At 40.0% G+C, this 23,773-nt stretch overlaps 4 protein-coding genes across 6 annotated transcripts; 2 read left to right on the forward strand and 2 right to left on the reverse strand.

Moving 5' to 3' along the window:
• Positions 1-51: 51 nt before the first annotated feature.
• g6pc3 (glucose-6-phosphatase catalytic subunit 3) lies at positions 52-4,605 on the reverse strand. Of its 2 annotated transcripts, XR_013845389.1 has the most exons (7): positions 4,360-4,605; positions 3,567-3,673; positions 3,356-3,446; positions 3,063-3,181; positions 2,445-2,586; positions 1,456-2,117; positions 52-423 (listed from the first exon to the last, which is right to left on the reverse strand). XR_013845389.1 is itself a non-coding variant. In XM_080049148.1 (6 exons), the coding sequence occupies exons 1-6, from the start codon at positions 4,575-4,577 to the stop codon at positions 1,775-1,777; spliced, it is 1,020 nt and encodes a 339-aa protein (XP_079905274.1). In that variant the 5' UTR covers positions 4,578-4,605; the 3' UTR covers positions 1,327-1,774. The 2 variants fall into 2 exon arrangements, 1 of the variants encoding a protein (XP_079905274.1); XM_080049148.1 differs by lacking the exon at positions 52-423 and having other exon boundaries at positions 1,327-2,117.
• Positions 4,606-5,261: 656 nt separating this feature from the next.
• Positions 5,262-11,730, forward strand: lsm12b (LSM12 homolog b). Of its 2 annotated transcripts, none has more exons than XM_080048907.1 (5): positions 5,262-5,430; positions 7,377-7,513; positions 7,839-7,948; positions 9,573-9,699; positions 11,104-11,730. In XM_080048907.1, exons 1-5 carry the CDS (start codon positions 5,304-5,306, stop codon positions 11,194-11,196), a joined length of 594 nt encoding a protein of 197 aa, XP_079905033.1. In that variant the 5' UTR covers positions 5,262-5,303; the 3' UTR covers positions 11,197-11,730. The 2 variants fall into 2 exon arrangements, with proteins under 2 accessions (XP_079905033.1, XP_079905034.1); XM_080048908.1 differs by having other exon boundaries at positions 5,265-5,430; positions 7,380-7,513.
• A 1,172-nt stretch (positions 11,731-12,902) lies between these two features.
• On the forward strand, positions 12,903-16,081 carry LOC307267361 (uncharacterized protein; the record flags this gene model as incomplete). The annotated part of the gene is made up of 2 exons (XM_080049674.1): positions 12,903-13,172; positions 15,308-16,081. The coding sequence occupies 2 exons, from the start codon at positions 12,903-12,905 to the stop codon at positions 16,079-16,081; spliced, it is 1,044 nt and encodes a 347-aa protein (XP_079905800.1).
• A 1,480-nt stretch (positions 16,082-17,561) lies between these two features.
• Positions 17,562-22,320, reverse strand: tmem101 (transmembrane protein 101). Its single transcript, XM_080049208.1, has 4 exons — positions 22,170-22,320; positions 20,775-20,955; positions 18,995-19,141; positions 17,562-18,506 (listed from the first exon to the last, which is right to left on the reverse strand). The coding sequence occupies exons 1-4, from the start codon at positions 22,298-22,300 to the stop codon at positions 18,201-18,203; spliced, it is 765 nt and encodes a 254-aa protein (XP_079905334.1). The 5' UTR covers positions 22,301-22,320; the 3' UTR covers positions 17,562-18,200.
• Between the last annotated feature and the right edge of the window lie 1,453 nt (positions 22,321-23,773).

Below are 23,773 nucleotides of genomic sequence, written 5' to 3' on the forward strand. Positions count from 1 at the left end.
ATTATAACACACGTCTGTAATATTTTGGATGCTTTTTGTCCAGTAAACAACACATAACACCAGTGTATCTAGAGAGCAACACACTTCTTTACAATATGATGCAATCCAATAACTCTTAAATTTAAATACTACATGTGTGAAGCTACTAATGGTTTAAATCAATGGTGGCTTCACATTGGATTTCATTATATCGTTTGTGAAGTGTTTATGTCATTTACAATGACAAACATATTTTGCCCTTTTAACCCGAGTATGGCACAACACAAGCTTGACCCAAAGACAAGGTTTTTTTCCAGATTAAATCCGAGAATTCTTACACAGAACAAAATTCTTTTTATTCTTATGTTTTGTAATTTTAAACACCAAATTCTTTGTACAGGTCTTCAGGAGCGCTGCTGCATATTTGAAAGAAAGAAAAAAAAACTAAGGGTGTATTCACACATGCCGTGTTTAGTTCGGTTGAAACGAACTCAGATGCACTTCCACCTTCGGTGCGCATCTTTCAGACATGTGTGAATACAGCAATCGCACTCGGGGGCGAACCAAACAAACGATCCGAGACCCAGCTAAAGAGGTGGTCTCGATGCGGTTCCATACGCACTCTGCTGCAGTTCGTTTGTGGTGTGAATTTGTCCGGACTCGATCCGACCCAATTGCAGGAAGCACTGCGCCTTTTCTTTTTTAATAAATCACCGTCAGCTTCACATTATGGGAAAGTGTTGCCGTTGTTGGGAAGATTAGTTGTGGTTTGACTGGGAGCCCCGAGCGAATATATTACATTTGATAGACAGGACGCGTAAACATGCTGATGTGTTCAGCGATCAGATGAAGGAGAGGGGAGCGTCTCCCGCACAGTGCCAACAGGTTCACGCTGCGCTTTGTATGAAGTGCGTGTTTTTATTTTGCTTCCCATGTTACGGGACCGTCAATACTATCCCCGTGTCAGTTTGGAGCAGAGCTGCGGCGAACTCACACAAAGCTGACACACGGCTAAATCAGCTGTGTCAGCTTGAGCCTATTCCTCGCGAGCCGCGCGTCCAGTAGCAAAAATACAGTAGGCCTACATATTATGTTTCACATCGTAGGCTACAAGCCACATCATTGACCCAGGCCTACATATTATAACCATATGAAACAACCATAATTTTATGTTTTTTTATTTTATTTATAGGCTAGATGTAGGCCTATTTATTTATTTATTTATTATTTTTAACCCCATATCGTATCAGTTATATATTTCGCAGTTTTCACTTCGTGCTTCCTGCTTCTCTCCACCCCAGAATGTCTGTCCAATGAATTAATGACCTCAGATCACGTGTGGTTTTGCTTCGTAATGCTGGTTCACTTGCAAAAGGGGCAATATGAAAGTGGACCACACCAAAAGAAAAAAATCTAAACTCTATTTGGTCTGGACCAAAGCAAGTGAACTAGCGGACTTTCCCAGTGTGAATACACCCTAAGACTTCTGTTGCTGCATGTTATGTTTATGGTGACTCCGACAGTGTTATAGGAAGGCAATGTTAATTAGTTAGGTCTTGACCTTTCTCGGCATAACGTAAACTACTATATGGTTATACTGTATATGTGTGTAGGATCATAAGCTCTTGACTGTGAGAAAGACAAGGAAAAAAAGGAAGTCCCTCCCTTAAGACAAAGAGTCCCATGTAATAAATTAAATAGACATTGAAAGTGTTTTGCAGTTACTGAGGAGGAAGGGGTCTACAGTCTTTGGAGGTGTGACAAACCCCTTTAACGCGGAAAGAAAACACTGCTTCTAATCTTCCTTCTTCTTGTGAGTGAAAAGGTAAATCATCCCAGGCACGAGCACCATGACGATCTGTGGCACGATGACGAATTTGACGAAGAACATTCCGTAGAAGAGGGCTTGTGGTTGGACGGGGAGCGCCAGGCGGTTGACGTGGTACAGTCCCATGGAGGACATGGCCAGAGACAGAGCCCGAGGAGCCCAGGGCAGAGGCCACCCGCCGGGCTTCCAGTACTCGGCCAGCCCCAGACCCAGCAGGGCACCGCAGTCTCGAGTCAGAGAGGAGAACGGTGCCGTGTCCAAACGGATCCACTCGGTACGGCTGCACCACTTCTTAGCCAAAGCGATAGACCTGCGCACACACATCGATGTATTAGAATTGTTTTTACTTGACTTTCCTTTGTTTGATATCCATCAGCACAAAGGAAAGCCCAAATAACTGCCAATTAACTTCTGGAGAAGATATAAAACAATATAAGTCAGTTAAAAGTCAGCTTAAAAAGTGTGTTTTTAAGTTTGCCTTTCCCAAAGAAAATACCAGAAGTGTGAACTACCTTCTCTACATTTATTTTTGGTTTCATACATTCCATATTTCTCATAAAATTCATCTCACAGAGCTCACAATGCACCCCACAGACTAATCGATACACATGAATACAGTATGAAAGGCGAAACCAACCAGGACAGGTCGATGCCTAGCTGCTGCAGCCCAGCGTGCAGCAGCAGAGTGCTGAACAGAAGGCCAAAGCTCAGACAACAGAAGAACAGCAGGGGGCGCCCCTCTGGCACTCTACGGCTCAGAACCAGCCCCAGAATGAAACCTGAGGACCAGAGATCAATCGGCTCAAAATGGCAATGAAAATAATACACTGTATGTTCTCACTTAACCTCTGTGGTAACAAAGGGTTGAAAAGAAATGATGTGAGATGCAAAGAAAATTACTTCTCCAACAACCCCAGAATACAAAACTATTTTTATTATTCTAAACTATTCTCTATTCTGACCTAAAAGGTAAAGCAATGCTTATTATAATGTATTGTTATTTTATTTATTTTGCTGAATGCATGTCCCTATTTCTAATCATTTTCATTTGACTTGTTCACATCGTTGTATTTTCAAATTGTGCAGAAAATGAAATGCTTTTTGCATCAATGTGAAGTAGTACTGTTAATGTTTAAACCAATGTACATGATGTTCTAGGAAATATATTAAATATATGTGTACAGTAGAACTATAGGCCTATATGCATAGAAAGAGGGTTTAATGTGTTAGCGTGTGCATGAAACTGTTCTCAGACCTGTGATGGATCCAGCTATGACCTGGTGAGGGAAGTGGGCCAGGATAAATATCCTGGACAGTCCAACAGCCACCAGCATATTAACGTAGAATAGGTATGGAGCAGCTGATAACGTCACGCTGGATAGAAAGAAAAAGAGAAAGAGAGATTCATTAAAAAATTCAAAAACGACAACAACGAGACAGAGAAGATATAAATTAATTTCTTCATCTACACATTTTCAAAAAAATATTACAAATTTGCACCATTGTGTTGCCAAAATCAGCATATTTGTTAACATGTAATGGGCATACCTGTGAGTACGCTTGTATAGGTATGACCCCAGTGAGGACACAACGACCCACCAGACTGCTGCGGTCACCATGGCATGTCCCGAAGGACTTCCTGAGAGAAAGAATGACATCAGCTTTTCAAGCTCTGACCGTGCAGTGGATTAGGTTTACTCTCTATGACTAATGCATGTTGAATTATTATAATTTCTTTTTATATTGGGAGACTTCTCACCTGGGCCGGTTTCACATGTGGAGGAAAACTGGTTAACTTTGGGTTGCTTGTTGACGAATAGACGTGATTCACCGATCCACCAGAAAGGCCTTTCTCCAAACAGCATCCTGGGAGAAAAATGTAGTTGAAGCCACCACCACACATAAAATACCATAAAGTGCATGGTCATAAAGGTGCATACACCAAAGTGTGTTAAATGACTTTATTGACTTGTATTGTATTTGTACCCTCAACCTTTTTATACACCTTTCTCTTCCAATTTCAACTGCCATCCTTGAGTCTGTCAATCTCTACACTGAACTTTTTTACATCCTAGAAACTCATTTTCAACATTACTTTAGTAACAAACCTCACATTTACAAAACTCACATTCCTGATACGTTCATGTAAACAACCTCACCTACATTTAGACACGTTATTTTCTTTACCTATTGTAAATATTGTAGTCTAATGTGCTGCACACGTAAATATGTTCTCATTTAGCCTACTGTTGTGTTATATTTTGTAGTACAAGGCTTTTTTTTTTACATCCAACACAATCTTATTTTTATACACATATTTATATTCTGAAATTTGGAGAAACTGTGACAAAACCTTGAATAAATGATTTCTGATTATGACACATATGAAAGGTTCCGCCTCTAACTGTTTCCCGTCGGACAGTTCAGACGCTTGGTAATGTAGGAAGCGGCGACGTCAACAGAATGAAATATAAATAAATAAAAATTAATTCAACGTCACTGCTGCAAATAAAAAAATAAAACCCGAAAAACACAACATGTTATACACTTACCATTTAAACACGAGGTTTAACCACTCCGACACAGCTGCCACCCAAAGCACCGCCACTCCAGCGCGTTTGCTGATGAAATATGTGAAAGGGAAGACGAGCAGAAAGGCTGCTTTCGGGTCTCCCATGTGAGTGACAACCTGCCATACATGTTCATGACTCCCCGTCCTCTGCTGCAGACTCTCAGCCATCCAGATGCCCTGGGTGTGAATGGCCTCCATAGCTACGTCCAAATGCACAAAAGATGAATCTCCCCTGAATGTTATGTATTTCAAAATAAATGCTGTAACAAGGCGAGCAGTACTGCCATATGTCCGGTTGGGGGCGCACTTGGGTAGAAATCATAGGTAGAAATAATAAACTATGGTTAAAATTTATTTAATCGAAGTCTACTTCGATTAAATAAATAGCAGGCCAAAGTATTTAATGCAAACATAGGCAACTCACTTTAAACATAAATGCTAATGCCAAAACAAATAAAGAAATTAAGCCGAAATTAAGTATAACAAATAAATACATTTAAAATGTTTGAATTAAATAGAAGATGCCAGGATTCAACATAAACAGGGAAGAGCTTGGGTGAAAGTATCATAGTGTTAATGTTTTTTTTCCCAAGGTTATTTTTTTTAATAGTATTATTTTTTGTAATTAATTATGAAGCTATCTTAATACATTTAAACATGCAAATGTAATATTGTGGAATGCTTAATATGCTAAATGGACTATCCACATCTATCTATCTATCTATCTATCTATCTATCTATCTATCTATCTATCTATCTATCTATCTATCTATCTATCTATCTATCTATCTATCTATCTATCTATCTATCTATCTATCTATCTATCTATCTATCTATCTATCACGCGACGTGCTTCGCCACGCCCATGTGACGTCAGGGCGTCGCTTTACGTAAGGCAGGCGCTCCGGTTTCCTGGCGGAGAAGATGGCGGCTCCTGGACCGGGGGAGTATTTCAGCGTCGGGAGCCATGTCTCTTGCCTCACCTGCTTGGGCCAGCGTCTGCAAGGAGAAGTGGTCGCGTTTGACTACCAGTCCAAGATGTTAACTCTGAGTATCCTTTTGTTTGCTTCGAGTTCGCGGGGCCGGCTGTGCTGGCTGGCCTGCCGGGCTGCACGGGGCCTGTAGGGTAACCGAAAACATGTCAAATAGTGATCCGCGCAGGCGTAATTGGTGGAGGCTCAGCTCCACATCTTTGTCCGCTTTAAACATCTCAAATCGAGACCTAGTTCACCCATCCATATTGTATCTGGTGGAGACGTGTTCGCTGTTGCCGGCTCATTTAACGGCTTCTCGCTATCTCCCGGGGAAGTGTATGTGTTTTGAATCCTATCATTGTATTAGCAGAACTCAACATGGATCACTATCTGGCAGCGAGGCATCATGGCTGTGTGCTCTCATCAGGCACTAACCGTCGCTAGTTAGCACGCTAACTGACATCCACCGCATCTCGCTCTCATCTACACACGTTTATTTACCTCGCATATTTCGCGATGCCGTTACTCGCATTTGCTCAAGGTTACTATTTCCAGCCGCTGGTTAATGATTGGACACCGTGAACCTTGTGCACGCTCACAATCAAGTTGCTATATAGCTTCGGCGGCTAACATGCTAAGTTTCGGTCAACCCCATACACACTGCCGCTACCAGCTCAATTAACGGTATTAGCATTCCCAAAGATTATCCTTTTTTGACTATTTACTCCGCGGAATCTCCTGACGATGTGATCCTTTGCTGATTAATGCGTTTCATTTCGACGTGATTCAGGTGTCATCGGCATCACGAGCTAATTACCTCTAACGTTAGCTGGCATGCACCAAGCCTATTATAATTACACCTACACGAATGCATCCACAATGTAACGTCACATTTCTGGAGATCTATGAATCGAAGATTTTTAACTGTTCATACTTTACATATTTTTTGGGGCTTGACAGTGTACATTTGACCTTAGCTGAAATAATTAGTGATGCATTCCATTTAAATAGTAATAAATAATCCATGGACCCATTAATACCACAGTTATGAACCAAATGATTTTAGCAGCTCGCCTATTATTTGATCCACTTTCTGTGAGAGAATTTCATTTTTTCAGCATTTATAAAACTTAATTTTAGTAAAACTATCTGGTGTACTCTGCCAAAAAAAATACTTCATACAAGAAATATCGAGAGGATGATTTAAGGAAACCCTGTGAATGAATTTAAACAACTTCACATCATTTTTCATTATTAATCAGCCTGACACCGAAGATAAGATTGTTATTAAACAGTCATTTACCTTTTAAAAAAATATCTACAATGTCTGGCAGTTTACCCTTTTTAGCTGAGCTTTTTTAAAATTTTAAATTACACTTGACTTGAAAAATTTGGACTGTTTATTTATTTACACAACTAAGGTCAAATAGTTAAGGTCATGCTGTCACTGTCCAATCAGGTGAAGTCCTCTCGTAGCTTGTGCCAAGAAATTGAAACTCACTTGGATAATTGATGCTACCGATGTCTCGCCAGATAATTAAATGTATAGGGAAAGCCTGGTCTGCGTTAGAATCACTCTGACAAGTTTGACAAGCTGTGCCAGTATTACTGCAAGTCAAATGGGGTCCATGCCTTGAGGCCCCAATCTGTCAGTGAGAAAACCAGAGATTTACAGTATGTTTGAGTAAACCAACAAAAGTCAAACCTATTTACTAAAATTGACTGAATTTAATGGACCTTTTTAAAGCGAATGGAGGTCACATAAAGGGGCTGTGCATAAGCTACACTTCAATTGAACACATTTTTTGAACATGTCTTAATTCATTCATTGTTCCATTGTTCTATGATTGCTATATGTGGCAGCACTGCCTTTGGTAGTTTCCTGCTGTAACTGGCACTACCATTCACTGTACAGTGTAAAAGTCAGGCATGTTTGTTTCCCCGTTGTATTTTTTTTTTTTTGTGCTGTGTTTTGCATTCTCATGACGTTCGTGTGCGTTTGCCTTGACTTGAGTTCTCTTCGAAGAATGTGCTTCCTCCAGCGGTAAGCCCAACCTCAACGACGTCATCCTGATCAACTTAGCCTATGTTTCTGATGTGGACATCATTAATGACCGCACCGAGACTCCACCCCCACTAGCATCACTGAATGTGAGCAAGGTAAGTCCGGCAACTTTGGTTTTGTCCTTTTTTGAATGTCTGCCTCTATTTACAGTGATGACAAATATCATTTCTAAAGTAAATCCTGTGTGTTTTATTTTTTATCCTGTGATTATCTGGGCCCTTTATATGGTGTTTTCTGCTACGTTTAAGATGCGTTAGGAGAATCATTATAATGCAAATTAATTAAAGTGTCAAATGAGAACTTGGTGATCAGTATTTGCTTGAGTCATCAACCAAAACACAGTAAAGGACTAATGTAGAAACAACCCTGGTATATCTTTTTTAAATGCTAAGAATGTCCTTTTGTTCTGTCTCTTCACAGCTTGCCAATCGAGCACGGTCAGAAAAGGAGGACAAGCTGTCCCAAGCCTATGCAATCAGTGCTGGGGTTTCTGTGGAGGGCCAACAGCTTTTTCAGACTATTCACAAAACGTAAGAACACTTTTCCACCTGCCATCTGTTATTACCTCACCTTAAAGGTCTTCATGAACACTATCCAAAAAACTTATCCCAGAAGGGGATCTGAGGGCAGTCAGATGCGGTTTGAAAAACCCATATTTGGTGTTGGCAAATTGTGCTCTTAATCAGGCAGATTTGCCCGGATTTGTCGCGACTACTCAACTTTGTCCACACTTAAAATGCATCAACATACATTTTTTAGTGTGGACACGTGGCTTTTCATACAAGTACACGGTGAAGCTGTTTGTCCTGCAACACCCCAAAGTACTTGCTACGTCGTTCTGTCAGTCGTTCTTCTGTTCCAGTCTAATCGGCTGAGCGGCTCGACAGACGATGATAATATAGCAGCAACAGAATGCGACCCTGTTGCAGCAGAGTCTGGGTTCAAGCTACACGTCTCCATATTCCACCAGATGTGTGTTGGACCCGTCTCCGCTTCCCCCTCAGCAGTGGAGCTGATAGGTTCCACTCTAGTCAGTGTGTGCCCCCACCATCGACTGTATATAAAAGTATTTATACTCCGTTGCAGCTCCGGCAGTCCGGAGGCTTCTGCAGCAGATAATATTTGCCTGCACGGCGCATCAATTCAGCACAGAACAGATCGAGTCAGACAGGAAGTCACAAACCAAAACAACATTAAAACATCCGGTAAATTTTCAGAGTCGAACAGTCCGTGTTGACGCCGGATCGTATTTCACTTAATTACACCAACAACATGTTATAATAATGTGCATCTTATTGACCAGATGTCTGTGTTTTCATTTATTTTCCCACCTACATCGTGTTTTTTGTGCACCCACGTAATATCAGGGAAACAAATAGCCATTTCACTCAGTGGGTGTCACAGTCTGTACACAATATGAAAACCTCTGCCCTTTAGACGGCTTGGCAGAGGACCCCCCCCCACCCCATATCTCTCCCACGACGGACGGACATGAAATAGTTAGCAAGATTGTTGAACTCATCGATTTATTTTTATTATGCACAATCACATGCTAACCAATACTTGTGTTGACTAAACCACGTTATTATGTTTTTAGTTTTGAGACATGACTAGTCAAATCCTTTCCTTTTATCGTGTCTCCTGTGGCCGTCTGAATAAAAGACAGACTGGAACATTGTCTTGTATTCATGTGTTTCCTGATGTGACGTGGTTGATGGTATCAGATTTCTTCTCTGATTGGATCATATTTTAGCCCAGATCAGACCGGTATTGGACACCTGTGTGTGTGTGTGTGTGTGTGTGTGTGTGTGTGTGTGTGTGTGTTTCCCTACTTTGTGACAGATGCAACCTCAGTCTTTGGTCACGCCATTCGATCATAATCTTTCTCCCTACTTGCTTTTATTTTTTGTGTGTAATCGGTCTGATATGTTTGTATGTTTTGTAAAAAATCCCTATTTGAGATACAGTGAACAATTTGTGTATCATGAGATCTAGTTTCACTTTCACACATTGCACGCCAGTCATAACTATATTCTTTATCCTGAATAACTGGGTGGACAAATGTGGAGTAAAAACCAGTATGGACATCCTTTGTCTAACCTTCAACTGTCACGTCACATTGTTTGCTTACTTTCTGTTGACTTTTCTTTGCAGCATCAAAGACTGTAAATGGCAGGAGAAGAACATTATGGTGATGGACGACGTCGTAATCTCGCCGCCTTACCAGGTTGAGAACTGCAAAGGCAAAGAGGGAAGCGCTTTAAGTCATGTACGCAAAATAGTAAGTATGCTTTATGTTTTTTTTTATCTTATGACATTTCACCAATAATACAATGCCTAAGGTCTGCAACTAATGATCTATTTTCAATGTAGATTAGTTAACATACATTGCATGCATTTATTTACCCCTGAATAATTGTCTATGAAATTACCATCGGTTTCTCAGAGCGACAGTTAGTTCAGATAGATATTTTCTTTCTACCTCTCTGGTTGTTAAACTGTACATCTCTGCCTGTGTTTGGGCACGATTCCTGAAAGATGCAATTTCAGAGGAATCAGAAATCCAAGATTTAGAGCAAAACCACTTACTCTGTATTCTAAAAGGAGCTCGGTTTCCGCTATGTTGTAATTGGCAGCTAAAAACGCCATATTTTGCGTCACATGTGGAAACTGACTTGAATAGCCGGCTCTGTGCAGCCCCATAACCACCATGTGTACTAACAGCAGTGTATTGTAAAGGCTCCATCCAGATAGAAAACGCATTGTGCTGTCCCTGCTTACATTAAAGTCTACCACGGTCTTGACTATCAGCTGGTATAGATATAGTGTCGCCTGCTTTCCATATAACCCTCGCCCTCACTGCTTCTTTAAACTACACACCTGCACGATATAATGGAGCACAGATTGTTGCACTAAAGAAAAATGACTTGAGTAGATGTGAATGAAAAGAGACCTACCTACAACTCTACATAACTGGTGTGTTTTATATCATTGTCATGTCATGAGTTTATAGCCTGCTTTATCATCATGTTGGTAGATACTTGTAGGTGTTCTGTTGGGCAGCTTGAGGGTGCACTCACACTTGGCCCAGTTTATCCGTGCTGTGCTTAAGCGAGATTGTCCCCTCCCTCCCCGCTGGCCAGGCCCGGCCTACACTCGCACTGCTCCTAAAGATCCGGTCCTAGGCATGGTTGCCAATACGCAAACTTGTCTTAATACGTGCAGGTTTGGGTTTTGGACAGTATTTCTATGCGATTTGTTTTAGAATATTTTCATCCGACCAAATCTGCAACAAACATTACACGTGCACTCTCCACATCAGACCAACGCGTACACTTCATCAAATTCTTAAATGTCCGTTGCATACAGGGAAGTATTGGGTCATGGGGAGAACAGTCTTATATAAAACTGACATCAGGATTGCCCTCTATGTGCACGCTTGTGCGCGTGTCGGCTCATTAGCATCTGTACCGCGCCCAAGGGCCAAGGAAGTGTACTGTGCTTGAGTACCGTACGGAGCACTCCCACTGGTCAAACAAACTAGACTTTAGCCCTAAATGGTGCTTGGCCACGGTACGAAGGCCTAGTGTGAGTGCAACCCTTAGTGCACCTTGCATTTGTGCTACTGTTTTTCACAGAATTGTTTTCCAGATCGTTCCTGAATGTTGTGGTTCTATTCCCTTAGGTTGAGAAACATTTTAGAGACGTGGAAAGTCAGAAGACCATGCAACGTTCACAAGCACAGCAAACACAGAAGGACTCCACTTTATCATCTTGAGTTGGCAGCGCGTGTCGACCGGGGAAGGCGACGCTGGCGGTTTTGTTCCCACTGCCAGACTGAGTCGGCATTCCTTGTTCCTCATTCTGAGACCACAAGGAGGAGCACTGAGGGCCCTGGATCCTGAAGATCAAAATACCATTAAATGAAAAAAGACAAAAAAGAAAGAAAGAGGAAAGATTAAATCTTAAATTAGACTTTATAAAGAATAATTTAAACATGAACCATAAAGCAACCATAGTTTCCTTAACTAACTTGTCTCATTCTGCCCCCCACTCCTCCCCCCTCCCTCCCTCCCTCCTTGTCCCCCCAAACCTTTTTTCTTTTTTCCGCCCCTCTTCCTTTTGCCTTCAGTTCCATTTTGAAAAAAAGAAAACTTAGATCAGTCAGAAAAGCTTTGTTAGCTTTATTTTCTGTCAGTTTCCTTTTTTGCTGTATGTTCTACTGTCTGTATTTTCTGTATTTTAAACAAAATGTGACTTGAAAACGCCACACTTTAAAGGACATTTTCTAAAATAAAAGTAACAAAAATTCTGACTGTAATACTGTAATTTTCAACGACTTTTTGACAGACTCCTGAAGAATGAATTCAATGAATATATTGTGTAGTCACCTTCTTGATTTTAACCCTGACATAACCCCCCTTGACATAACCATCAGACACACATGCTGCATATTTCGGGTCATGCTATTTTGAGCAGTTTTTTTATGGACAATGCTTGGGGTTCTTTTGGTAGCTTGACTGATGGATCCATTTAGTTACAGGGAACTTAAACCCATCACTTTTTAGATAATTATTTATTGTCTTATTAATAAGCCTTTGGTTTCTATACTGCTGCTTGATGACACTAACTGCCTTTTGACAGTAAATCAGCTATGAAATCTTCATTCAAATGTTTAGTTTACAAAGATATCAAGAAAACTGCTATTGTAGACTTCTTGAAAATGATCTGAAAGCAGTGATAGTTTTGTGTGAAGTATGAGGTAGTAGATCTTACACTAATACAAGGGTTCAATAATGTTCTTGTTCAGCCTGTAAAATGACAGAAAATCATGAAATTGGTGTTAACTGGTCATTTCTTACCAAGGACAAAAAAAAATCATAAATCCACTTTTCAAAAGCTGTTAACTGAGTTTACTTGGAACTAGCGAAACATTTAAATGGTATCGAAGCAGTGATCATCTTTTCCAATGAGCTGCAAAAATAATACTTCACAATGTGTGTTTTTGTACATTTTCAGTATACTATTTAATTTTGAATATACAAAACACTCCATTCTTGAGGTTATTTATTTTATATTGGATGGTGACTAACTTTACCATAATTGGTAAACTGATTCCTTTATCAACTGGAAAAATATATCTTATATTTTTGATATGTAATGCAGAGGCTAAGCTAAAGTAAGTTAAAAAAAAATAAAACGGTATCCAAATAGGCCTCCATCAGCAGATGTAAATCCTCTTTTTAGGAACTAGTCCAAAAAACATCCTAGGTTTGCTCTGGTTTTGTTTTGTGATTATCTATTTAAGCCCATAATCCCTTTTCATAATCAGGAAAAGCCATGTCTGTTTTTAGAGAATTCATTGCAACGACATCAACCTTTGATGTCTACATGCGTTGCTCTGAGGGTAACAATGCCTTTCGGAACCAGTGATCGGATCTAAGCAAGAAGATGGATGTAAGTGACCTTAAGATGCTATGCGTGATGCTACCTCTTCTCTTGCTGCTTTTTGTGAACCCATCATCGGGCATCAGTAATTGTCCCAGCCCGTGTGTGTGCTATGAGACCTCTTCCCTGGTGGACTGCGGCTCTCGCGGTGTGTTCAGGGTCCCTCCCAGCGTCCCATACGGCACCTGGCTGCTGGACCTGAGCGGGAACAAGCTGACGGAGGTTCACACCAGATCCTTTACGGGCCTGTGGACACTGAAGATCCTCCTGCTGTCCAACAACAGCATCCAGACTCTGCACACACAGGTACCACAAACAACAACCGTGGATGTTAACATACTGTGCATAGACAGACCTACTCTACTCTCTGTAATTGTGTAACATTTGTTATCCTCAATTTGACCCCTGCTGCAATTTTAACCTCTACAAAATGATTATAATCCCAAATTATTTGTGTTCCCAGTAGGCTTATTCCAATTTTCTTCTCTTTTTTTGGCTACATAAAAGCCTCTTCAATGCCTTTTGAACACCACAACCACAAATACCTAATATTATGGGACTTTGGAAAAATATGAAATTATCATAAAATCTCACCGATTGACCAATGGAAAAGGAGATCTTTTATTGTGTGTTATAAAGAATTTATATTAATTCTAAGTATAATTTTCTTTCTGCTATATATAAAAACAACATTGATGCTTCTATGTGTTATACAGCTAAAGCAGCAACCAATGCGTTCATGTGTGCAGGGCACTGAACATACGATAATGATTCATGTTCACCCAGTTGTCATTTAATATTAAGCAACAACTAAAAAAAGTAGTCATGTCAACCATTTATTTAAAGATGTTAAACATTGAATGGGGTGAGGACAATAGGAGGGTTTGGACTTTGTTCCAGACCAGTTGTGGAAACAGTATTCTACTGTATTATTCTGGTACAAGAAACTGGACCTCCTTACTGCATCGCAAAAAAAAAAAAAAAAAATCCATTACAGGTTCTTTACTGTACAGACGTACAGGTCAACACACATTATAAGCTGAATATACTCATGCAGAATAAATGGCCAATGCTAGTGTTTCCAGAACGACCACATCATGTAATCCTTATTAATGTCTAAGCAGCATTTATGTCAATCAATCAATCAATCAATCAATATCCTTTATTTAACCAGGTAAAATTCATAAAATCTCTTTTTCAAGAATGACCTGGCCAAGAAGGCAGCACCATTATAAAATAAGACAATCAACCACAATTATCATACACCACATTCAACGTCAGGTAAAGTACAATACAAGATCAGGGACAAGACTATATGAAGATTGAAATGAATACAGTTAAAAATTAAATAAATAAACTGGTGACAGATGAATGAATAAACCTTGCCGTTATCAGAAAATAGCTTTACAAACAATTGCATTGACCAAGAGAACTATCTTCTCTGTCCTTCAGGATTCCTTTGAATTCTCAAGGTGATCTCAAAGTAGCAGTCTATGGAGGAGGAACTAATCTGGATTTACTACTTTATTGATATTTTTTGTGAAACTGCAGCATGCAAATGTAGTTGATTTTTGTAAGTGCAATGTTAATGCACCATGTCAAAGTTACATTATAACTTGTGTAAAATGTGACAAAATTAGAAGCACTTTAAGACGCTCAGTAAGAACATTCAGCGATCCTATGTTGTCACAACTAAACACAACTACATAAACTTCTCCCAGAAAAGGTAGGGGCTATCTGCTATAATAGCGTTTGTCTGGCACCAATTGAAGGCATACAGTATAGTGCATTTATTTCCTGTTAAAGGATATTCAATGCTGCAGATAGAGCCTACTTCTTCTAGAAGTTAATGGCATTGGGTTTTGTGATTTGTTGTTCTGTTTTTCTTATTTGCCGTTTTAATTTGCACTTCAGGCTCACCATATAAAAAGCTTCAAAATTGTACTTAAAGGCCTACTTCACCGGTTGGAATATGAAGGTGTATTGAACTCGGAGATCCTATTTAGTATAAATGGTCTCACTGTCTAACCCTACAGTTTCCTTCTTGTGACATCACAGTAAGGGTTAGGATTAACAGGACAGCTGGGCCAAGGGAAGACTAAGGGAAGACTGAGGGAAGAAAAACCTCATTCATTATATCATAATAGTTATTTTATAATGATAGAACGCTGGTTCCGTATAGGTATTATGGCATTTGCCTCTGAACAGTGTAGAGACGGAAGACCTGTATAGTGAGAGTTTGTTGGTTGTATGTTTAATTTTGTCATTTATTTATGTGTTCCTTTTTCCATTTTTTTTAGGGTTAGGGTTAGGATTAGGGCCTTCGAGGCAGCGCTGCCTTGAAGGCTCCGTTGGGGACACAAAACACCATTGAGCTATTTTGGTCTAACTATTACAAGTCTCCTGTGTTCATTGATTACTAATTTCTATTCCTGTTCCAGTCTTTCTCCTCCCTTCAGTTCCTGGAGCGTCTGGACTTGAGTTATAACCGTCTGCGTGGCCTCCCAAGGGACTTCTCTGTGGGCCTGTCCTCACTTAAAGAACTCCGTGTGGACCACAACCTGATGCAGCACCTGGACTCTCATTCACTGTCTCGTCTGGAAAACCTGAAGAAACTGGACCTCAGCTGGAACGGCATCCGCACCATGGACGTCAGGGCTTTCAGCGGCCTGGTCCAACTGAGCCTTCTCAACCTGGACGGAAACTTCATCAACGTTCTCAAGGAGGGCCTCCTTAACAGACAGCAGAACCTCGAGGTGCTACTTCTCGGGCACTGCAACATCTCAGCCATCGAGACTGAAGCCCTGGCCCCTTTGCGGAGGCTGACTCTGCTTGGGCTCCAGGGAAACCGGCTCAAGAACATCCGGTTCAAGACCGTCTTGAATTTGCGGACCGCCACCACCACCACACACCTCCAGCTGGCCTCAAACCCCTGGAGCTGCGACTGCGAGCTGCAGCGAGTCTTTGGTAAGATCCAGCGCGTCAGGCATTTAAACGTGTACGATTACAAGGAGATAGTGTGCCACGCCCCTCCTCAGCTGGCCGGGATCGCCCTGGCAACGCTGGACAGTCAGCTGTGTGTGGTCGAGACGGCCTCCATGCTCGCCATCACCATCACGGTCACGATGGCGGTGATCGGAGCCCTGATCAAAGCGGAACACAACAGTCATAACAAGCAAAACGCAAATGAGACAGATGCAGACAGACAAGACTGATGTTTGGAGGTGTTGTAGGGACTGAGTTGTAGCCTGGTATTTGGACAATGTTGCATAATAGATTATAGCAGACTACACAGCATCATGTTTCATCAGCCCTTATATATCACATGGTTTGACTTCACCTCTACTACAGGCTATGTAGATCATCTTTCTTTATTATCTTAAGGCGTGACACTGCAGGTGAATAGGGGAACATTTTAACTAATAGATATCATCCTGAACATTTGCCATTTGATTACCGGTACTTACATTAAAATAACTCTTTTTTTTTGTATTACATTTTTTTTCTGAAATGTTTGAAGAAAAATGCAAAGGAATTTGAAAATATCTAACTAATTATGATAAAATGTACTGTATTGTTTTAGATGGATACAAAGGTACTAGTATGTACAGAAGTAATCAAAAATTAGACAGTTACATATGGACAAATCCTTCTGTAATAACCTTCAGAATAGTGCTTAGAATGTGTATGAAAAGATTAGTAAATGTAAGTGATTCTTCATCTCAAAATCCACCAGTGCTTGAAGAAATGATGTTTTTGCCTGCAGTGTCTTGCCTTTATTTCCAAAATGTCACATTGCATCGTGTGTGGAAACTACTGTAGCAGAACATAGGGGAAAGGAAACATATAAAATAGCCCTTCAGAACCTAATTCTGCATATTACAGCGACACTGAAATGGCTCAGTAACATGAGAGACGGACTTCTGTAAATGTGAGAGTGTGGTGGCCGGAAGATGTTTGTGTTAGAATGTCTCTAAGAACATTTTTGAAATTCCTTTCACCAGTTGACATTTGGAATGTTGGTTGTGTTCCAGTGTCTGACCCTTGTGTAGGTGCTGACCTTATGAACCTATAAACATTTTTGGCTGTGAAGTACTCCAAGTGATGTCAATGGTCACACCATTGCAGTTTCCTCGTTACTTGTCATTCATTTTGATGCTAGCAGTTGACATTTTGCTAAAAAAAACTGTTGCCACTTTATTATTACAACAATATCACGACAAAATCCTTTTTTTTTTTTTTAAATGTCCGCCAGCAAAAACTATCCACTCGGAAAGGTTTAAGTTGGTTTAGTGAGATTTAAAAGGCATATTTATCGGCTGATTCGGGCTTGCTTATATTCCAGCACTGATCCTGGGGAATTTGCAAATGTACCTTATGACCAACTAATCCTTTTTCTTTTCCTGAACAGAAAGGGTCACGCAGAGGTGAAGTGTCTCCTTTAGTGCCAAATCTAAACATAGCAACCAGTTTGTATAGTGCTAATAAACAAATGCATTCTGATTCAACAGTAATGCAATGAATTCTACTGGCATGGAGGTTTTAAAACAGAAACTGAACTGTATGACCTTCGTAAAGGGATTTAGTGCAGGGCTGTTGTTGTAGCATTAGTTTTAGCTAGGTACACCTAATAAAACTGGCAATTGTACAAATCTTATTTAGTCAGAAAGACATCAACCCTTACTTCTTGTTCAACAGTTTATTTGAGGGAAAGTCACATATCAAATGAAACAGTATTACAGTATATTAGCAGTGTGCATATTTCAGTTCAATGAAGCAACTCAATTTTAATGATAAAAAAACATGGACAATAATCGTCAGCATTTTCTGACTAAATTGAGTCTTTCATATAAAATGCATTTTCAATACAAAAAGCAACACAAGGGCTGTAGCAGCCCTCTCATTTCATAGAGAATACAACATAAGTTCAACTTTAAGTTTCCCTTTATCTGTCAAATGTTTAAACACTTTACTGTAAACCATTATCAAACCATTTAAGACTATGATATTTCCCCCTGTAGAAATATAGTACCAATACTCAGTGTCATGTTTCAGAGCATAACAAAGACAAGAAAATGAATAATAAATAAATTCTAAGTTGCAAAAAAAGTACAAGATCAAAGATGCATTTGTTTTTTCTCTTGTTCTTGCAAAAGCGAAGTTACAACCTCGTAGGCAAAGACAACCGACACACTTCTTATATCCAACAGTCTCAGCTTGCAGAGTTTGAATCCTGAGTGGTCACTGAAAAACCTGCCGAATTTGAGTACAAAGTCGGGGCCGGGACGTAATAACAACCAACCATGTCAGTTATCCCCAGAGATACAAAAGTGTTCAGCCGTCTGTGGCTAGTATGAGCAACGCGCCGAAGATGCCCACGTTATGTCCAATCAGCTTCATCTGGTTCCAGAACTCCACCTTGCGTGTGTGGTGCCAGTAGCCTAGGTTACCGTCGACGAACAGCACAACTAAAGGCAGAACCACGGCTAAGATCTGAGCCGCCAGACGGATGTAGTAGCCGGAGAGGAAGGCCAGAGCCAGCACACCAAACAACACCATCAGCAGCATTAAGGGGATCTCTCCACCTACAATGTTCAGATAGGCCTGCTGGTCATCTTTACTGTGCTGGAGAGAGTACACCTAGTGGGCAGAGAGTGGTACTGTGTTATCAACAGACACTGAAAACGGGGTTCGGTTTGAAAACCATTGTGAAAAAAGTCAGAAGGTTAAAGTGCAATTCATTTGACAAAATACAGCCTTTAATGCGCTTTGATATATATTAAAAAATAATAATAATAATAATAATGAGACATTTTTGGTCATGTTTGGTTTTGTCTAAAACCTAAAGATATGGAGTTTGCCTTGATTTAAAACAAGAAAAAAATTATTAAAAAGAGTACTTAAAGAAATCATTCAATTATTAATGTCAATTTATTTTCTGACCCTGGCATGAACCGAAACACAGTTTGGATAAGCTTCAGCCAGTGAATAAAATGTATTTATCTGCGGATGCTCTCTTCGACCAGCCTGGCTTAATTCTAGTTATAAAGTGTCAGATTTTCTTACTGAGCCCATCCACATCTAAATGATGGATCAAAGCGACACACGTATATAAAAGAGGCTCTTACCATGCAGATGAGGTAAACTCCCAGGAAGACTTGTCCAGTGGACTGCAGAGACCTGCTGCGAGGTTTCTGCCTGTACACCTCCCCCGCTCCACTGGCTAGAACCAGGAAGCCTCCGATGATGGCCAACGCTCGGGAATACATTCGCACCTATGGGGAAAACACCACAGGGCTGTAATAATAACGTATACAAGGCTCTTCTACACTGTCAAGTCTCTGTGTGACACAGATCTGTTATTAATATTTCTTCACTAAATCTGGGACACTGGAATACTGGATTCTTCTTAAATCAGATTTTTTGACAATTTGGGCCGCATTCTGAACAGTCAAGAGTTCAGCAGGTAAGACTGCTTCAGTTGCGAAAAAGAAGCAAAACCCCAAGTGAAACAAGTGTTTTAACCCATTGATGACGGCTGCTGCGCGATGCCACATTGGCTCTCCTGCCTGATGCTGCGTCGCGCAGCATTATTACTTTATCTAATTTTCATGGCATTCCCAGCATAGAATGCACTGTCATTGGTTCAATTACACATGAGGTGGGTTTTGTTGATTTTTTTGAGACCACGTGACCACCCAAAAGTTGTGTGGTTTGCCGAAAATCACGTCAATCAAAAAAATAAAAAATTTAAAAATTAAACAAAATAATAAAAAAAATACGCCGGCTATGTCAGCGACAGAACAGTTAGTGGCGTTTGGTGCGCAGAATCAAGGTCTACTATAGACTACTGACGAAAATCACACAACACATTGCATCTATTTATTAACAATATTTAATAATTTTCTAATTCATCTAATTTTGACGATTTTTTGAAATATTCGTTGGTTTGTAAGCGCTAAGGGAGCATGTTTAAATAAAACCTGTGAACCTTAACTTTTAAATGTATTTTATTTCATGTTTTTATGTGCTACACAGGCTTAGATATTAAGGTTTTGGTAGACTTGACAATTCGTACTATTTTTTCAGAAAACCCTCAGGCATTAAGGACATGCATCCTAGATTGCCATAGTCATCAATGGGTTAAAGCATGTAGAAGGTGATAGAAGATTTCAAGTGGTTGGAGAAGTGTTAATGGTATTGCAAAGAGCCTTTAAAAAACAACATCTGAAATAGCTTTTGAATCTCTGATTACAAAGACTAATGATTATCAAGAACATTTCCGTTCATGGGTTGACAAAAAAAAAAAAAAAAAGTTAATTAATTGTCGTGGACAAGATCGCCTAAAATAAATGCTGAAATGTAATTCAGTTTATTCACAACAAGTCATCAAACAATCTCATGGAACACTTTTTTTGGGGTATGTAAAAGACGCATGTGATGAGAACCCAGAATAAGCTACTAAAAGCTTTTCGGAGTGGGATCAATGTGGAAACATAATCATGAAGTTTCATGAGCATCAGACTTTATGTCGCTTTGAGTGAAAAAAACCGACAGTGTAACCTATGTCGTTTTGAGTGAGAAAAAAAAATTAAAGTGTAACCTGTGTGGTTTTGAGTGTAAAAAACCGACAGTGTAACCTATGTCGTTTTGAAATGGAATGAACGCACACGATCTCTGACTTTAACACACAACCAGTGGGTCTGCAGGCCGTTCACTATCAGACGGTGTGTGTGTGTGTGTGTGAATGCCTGGAGTTGTGTTAACCTTATATATATGTTAATTTAAACCATCATGTTCCAGCCGACCTCTTCACTAAACAATACGAAGGCAGTCTTACATACACAGACAGTAACTGATCAGATTCAGCATCTTTGTTACAGTCACCCGGAGCGGGAAGTGACCCACCTTGAGCCAGTCCCCGTACAGCACATGGTCCCCTGCGTACGATGCGTAGGTGCTGACGGCCAGCTGCACGGCGGCGGCCATAGCAAACCATCTCCTCTTCACGCCAAAGGACATGAAGCTGGCGCAGAGCACAGCCGCCCCCATGTCCACATACAGGTAGGGGATGTGGATGTCTGGCTTTCTGGAGAAGACAAGGCATCACAAGAGCTTAAACACAGTGGTTTGTACAGCTCATTTTCATTTACTTTGAATGATCGGCTGTGTGTTGTTTATATCGTCTCATTCACGCTTTTGTAAATGTTTCAGGACTCAGAACAATGTTCTTGCAGTAATGACAATGAACTTGTTTTGCAACTACTGCTGCAACTATTGCTAAAGAGTGTTACCAACTGGATGTAAATTTGAACTCATTTAGCCAATCAAGAAAAATATTTCCAATAACAATGCTTAACCCATCATTTATTGCGTTTTTCATTCATCAAAATAATTATATGCCTAATCAATAACTCATTGCGATATATAACATAGACTTTGAATAATATATTTTTTTGTGAGAATATGAACCAGTGTGAAATCTTCAACACATTTTTTTATTCCAGAATAGATAATATTCTGTAATATATTCCAGAAGATAATATTGTAAAATATAATGATTTTGTTCAAACTAATCGTGACTGGAAATGTTCACATCATCCCAAGAAACCATGCAAAGGCTGCTGTGTAAGCTCATGTTCATGTGTAACAAGGAAAATGACCATATTAATAGTCAAATCAATTCAAATGGGTTAACTTAGGCTCATTGTTAAGTTAACCCTGTCAGTTCAAAATAGACCATAATATGTTAGCTTTCAAAATGCACCTTATGGGGGACAAAAAAAAAACAGCTAAAAGATGCATGCAGGCGTTACCAAAAAAAGCTTTCCACATTTTCCCTTGAAGTTACTATTATTACAGGTCAGTTCTGAGGGGTGTGGTAAGTTTTCTGAGACCCAACCCACCACAGAATGCAAACAATACACACGCCCAGTGCACATAGACGAGATGAAAACCACCATTACTTCAAGGGACGATTACAGCCTGTACCCCTGCCTGACTTTATAATTATAGAGCAGGCAAACTTTTGATTTTAAACAACTCCATATGTCTGCAACTTGCCTGGAGGGTCTGTCTAATTACTGAAATACAAAACCTTAAAGCTAGCTGCAAAGTATACACCTTTAGCAGAACAGATAAGTAAAATGTCAGCAGTGTTGTCCAGTACTTATCTGCCTTAAACTGCTTTGGTTATCATCTTTAAACCGGAAGTTTAATTTGTACACGTTAGAGGCTGAGTTAGGTTAGCTCTTGCGCTAATGTTAGCTACTTTACAGACCCACTTTCATTCATTCTCGTTACCTTTTGGAGTCCGCTCTCTCGGCAAATAACATCAACATGCTGAAGCAGTTCCAAAAGCCGAACCGGGTTAAAATAAAAGCCCCTAACTGTGTGATAAACCTCAGTGTCTGTTTCCTGGTGGGGGCTGCCATCGCTGCTGATCTGAACGACAAACCGCCAACGACACTGCAGCTACGCGAAGGGACTTCCGGTAAAAATATATGCACGTGTCAAAACAAAAGTCGGCATCATTCTATGGTAGAGAAGCTATCATTGATTCAAGCGCCGGTGGTCTTATTTTGAAAAATGTTTATGCCATAATACGTAGACGAATACGTAGACGTCTTTCTATTGGCTGATAGATCCAAGTGGGCGGGACAGAAGAATTTCTTGGAGCAGGTGTAAAGATTAAATGGTTTGACACTGCCCTCTGCCGGAGAAAGTAGGTCATCACAGAATTCTAAAGGTCATTAGAGAAAAATCTGTCTGTCTGGTATAATAGGCATTTGCATGACTGATGTAATAAGTGGAGAAGGTTTCATGAGCATCAGACTTTCTTTGTGGGAGATAGCAACCCTAGCCCAATCCTAATCCTACAGAAAATAAATGGAATTCAATGTAAATCGCCCCAAAATGGACTGTCTTGTTGTGAAAAGCACGCCCTCTCAAAATTGATTTCTCTTCATCCGATAATCAAATCCTTTGCTGGGTATATTTGCATGACTGATGTTAATAAGTGGAGTAAGTTTCACAAGCGTCAGGAAACTTACTCCACTTATTTACATCATGCCATTTTAGTTTTTTGGCCATTTGCATTGAATTCTATGCATTTTCTATAGGGTTAGGGTTGGGCTAGGGTTGCAATCTCCCACATGGAAAGTCTGACCCTCATGAAACTTACTCCACTTATTAACATCAGTCATGCAAATATACACACAAAAGGATTTGATTCTTGGATGAAGAGAAAACGATGTTGAGAGGGGGTGCTTTTCAAAGCAAGACAGTCTTAGGCTGTCATTTTCTCTAGGATTAGGGTTGGGCTAGGGTTGCTATCTCCCACAACGAAAGTCTGACGCTCATGAAACTTACTACACTTATTAACATCAGTCATGCAAATATACCCACCAAAGGATTTGATTCTCGGATGAAGAGAAATAAATATTGAGAGGGGGTGCTTTTCACAGCAAGCCAGTCCGTTATGGGGTGATTTACATTGAATTCCATTAATTTTCTGTAGAGTTAGGGATGGGCTAGGGTTGCTATCTCCCACAAGGAAAGTCTGACACTCATGAAACTTACTACACTTATTACATCAGTCATGCAAATATGCCCATACATTTATACACAGTATCTTGTTTGTTATGTGTAATTTGTGATGCCCGAAGAGGAAATGTACGCTACTTTGGCGATCCACACACTTTTAATAGCGTTTCCACCCCAAGGTTAACATAGAAATCTATCTATCTATCTATCTATCTATCTATCTATCTATCTATCTATCTATCTATCTATCTATCTATCTATCTATCTATCTATCTATCTATCTATCTATCTATCTATCTATCTATCTATCTATCTGTCTATCTATCTATCTGTCTGTCTGTCTGTCTGTCTGTCTGTCTGTC

The sequence above is a fragment of the Ammodytes marinus genome, assembly GCF_949987685.1.
Source record: "Ammodytes marinus genome assembly, chromosome: 20".
Taxonomy (NCBI): Eukaryota; Metazoa; Chordata; class Actinopteri; order Uranoscopiformes; family Ammodytidae; genus Ammodytes; species Ammodytes marinus.

Bases quoted from the DNA above. Each gene is read 5' to 3' on its own strand.
- g6pc3 (XM_080049148.1), bottom strand. From the start codon at position 4,577: ATGGAGGCCATTCACACCCAGGGCATCTGGATGGCTGAGAGTCTGCAG. The intron at 3,447-3,566 runs GTGAGAAGTCTC...TCTTTCTCTCAG, and splicing joins CACATGTGAAACCGGCCCAG to GAAGTCCTTCGGGACATGCC. The intron at 3,182-3,355 runs GTATGCCCATTA...CTTTCTATCCAG, and splicing joins CTATACAAGCGTACTCACAG to CGTGACGTTATCAGCTGCTC.
- lsm12b (XM_080048907.1), top strand. From the start codon at position 5,304: ATGGCGGCTCCTGGACCGGGGGAGTATTTCAGCGTCGGGAGCCATGTC. The intron at 7,949-9,572 runs GTAAGAACACTT...TTTTCTTTGCAG, and splicing joins TTTCAGACTATTCACAAAAC to CATCAAAGACTGTAAATGGC. The intron at 9,700-11,103 runs GTAAGTATGCTT...CTATTCCCTTAG, and splicing joins TAAGTCATGTACGCAAAATA to GTTGAGAAACATTTTAGAGA.
- tmem101 (XM_080049208.1), bottom strand. From the start codon at position 22,300: ATGGCAGCCCCCACCAGGAAACAGACACTGAGGTTTATCACACAGTTA. The intron at 20,956-22,169 runs GTAACGAGAATG...TGTCTTCTCCAG, and splicing joins GAGAGAGCGGACTCCAAAAG to AAAGCCAGACATCCACATCC. The intron at 19,142-20,774 runs GTGGGTCACTTC...TTTTCCCCATAG, and splicing joins TGTACGGGGACTGGCTCAAG to GTGCGAATGTATTCCCGAGC.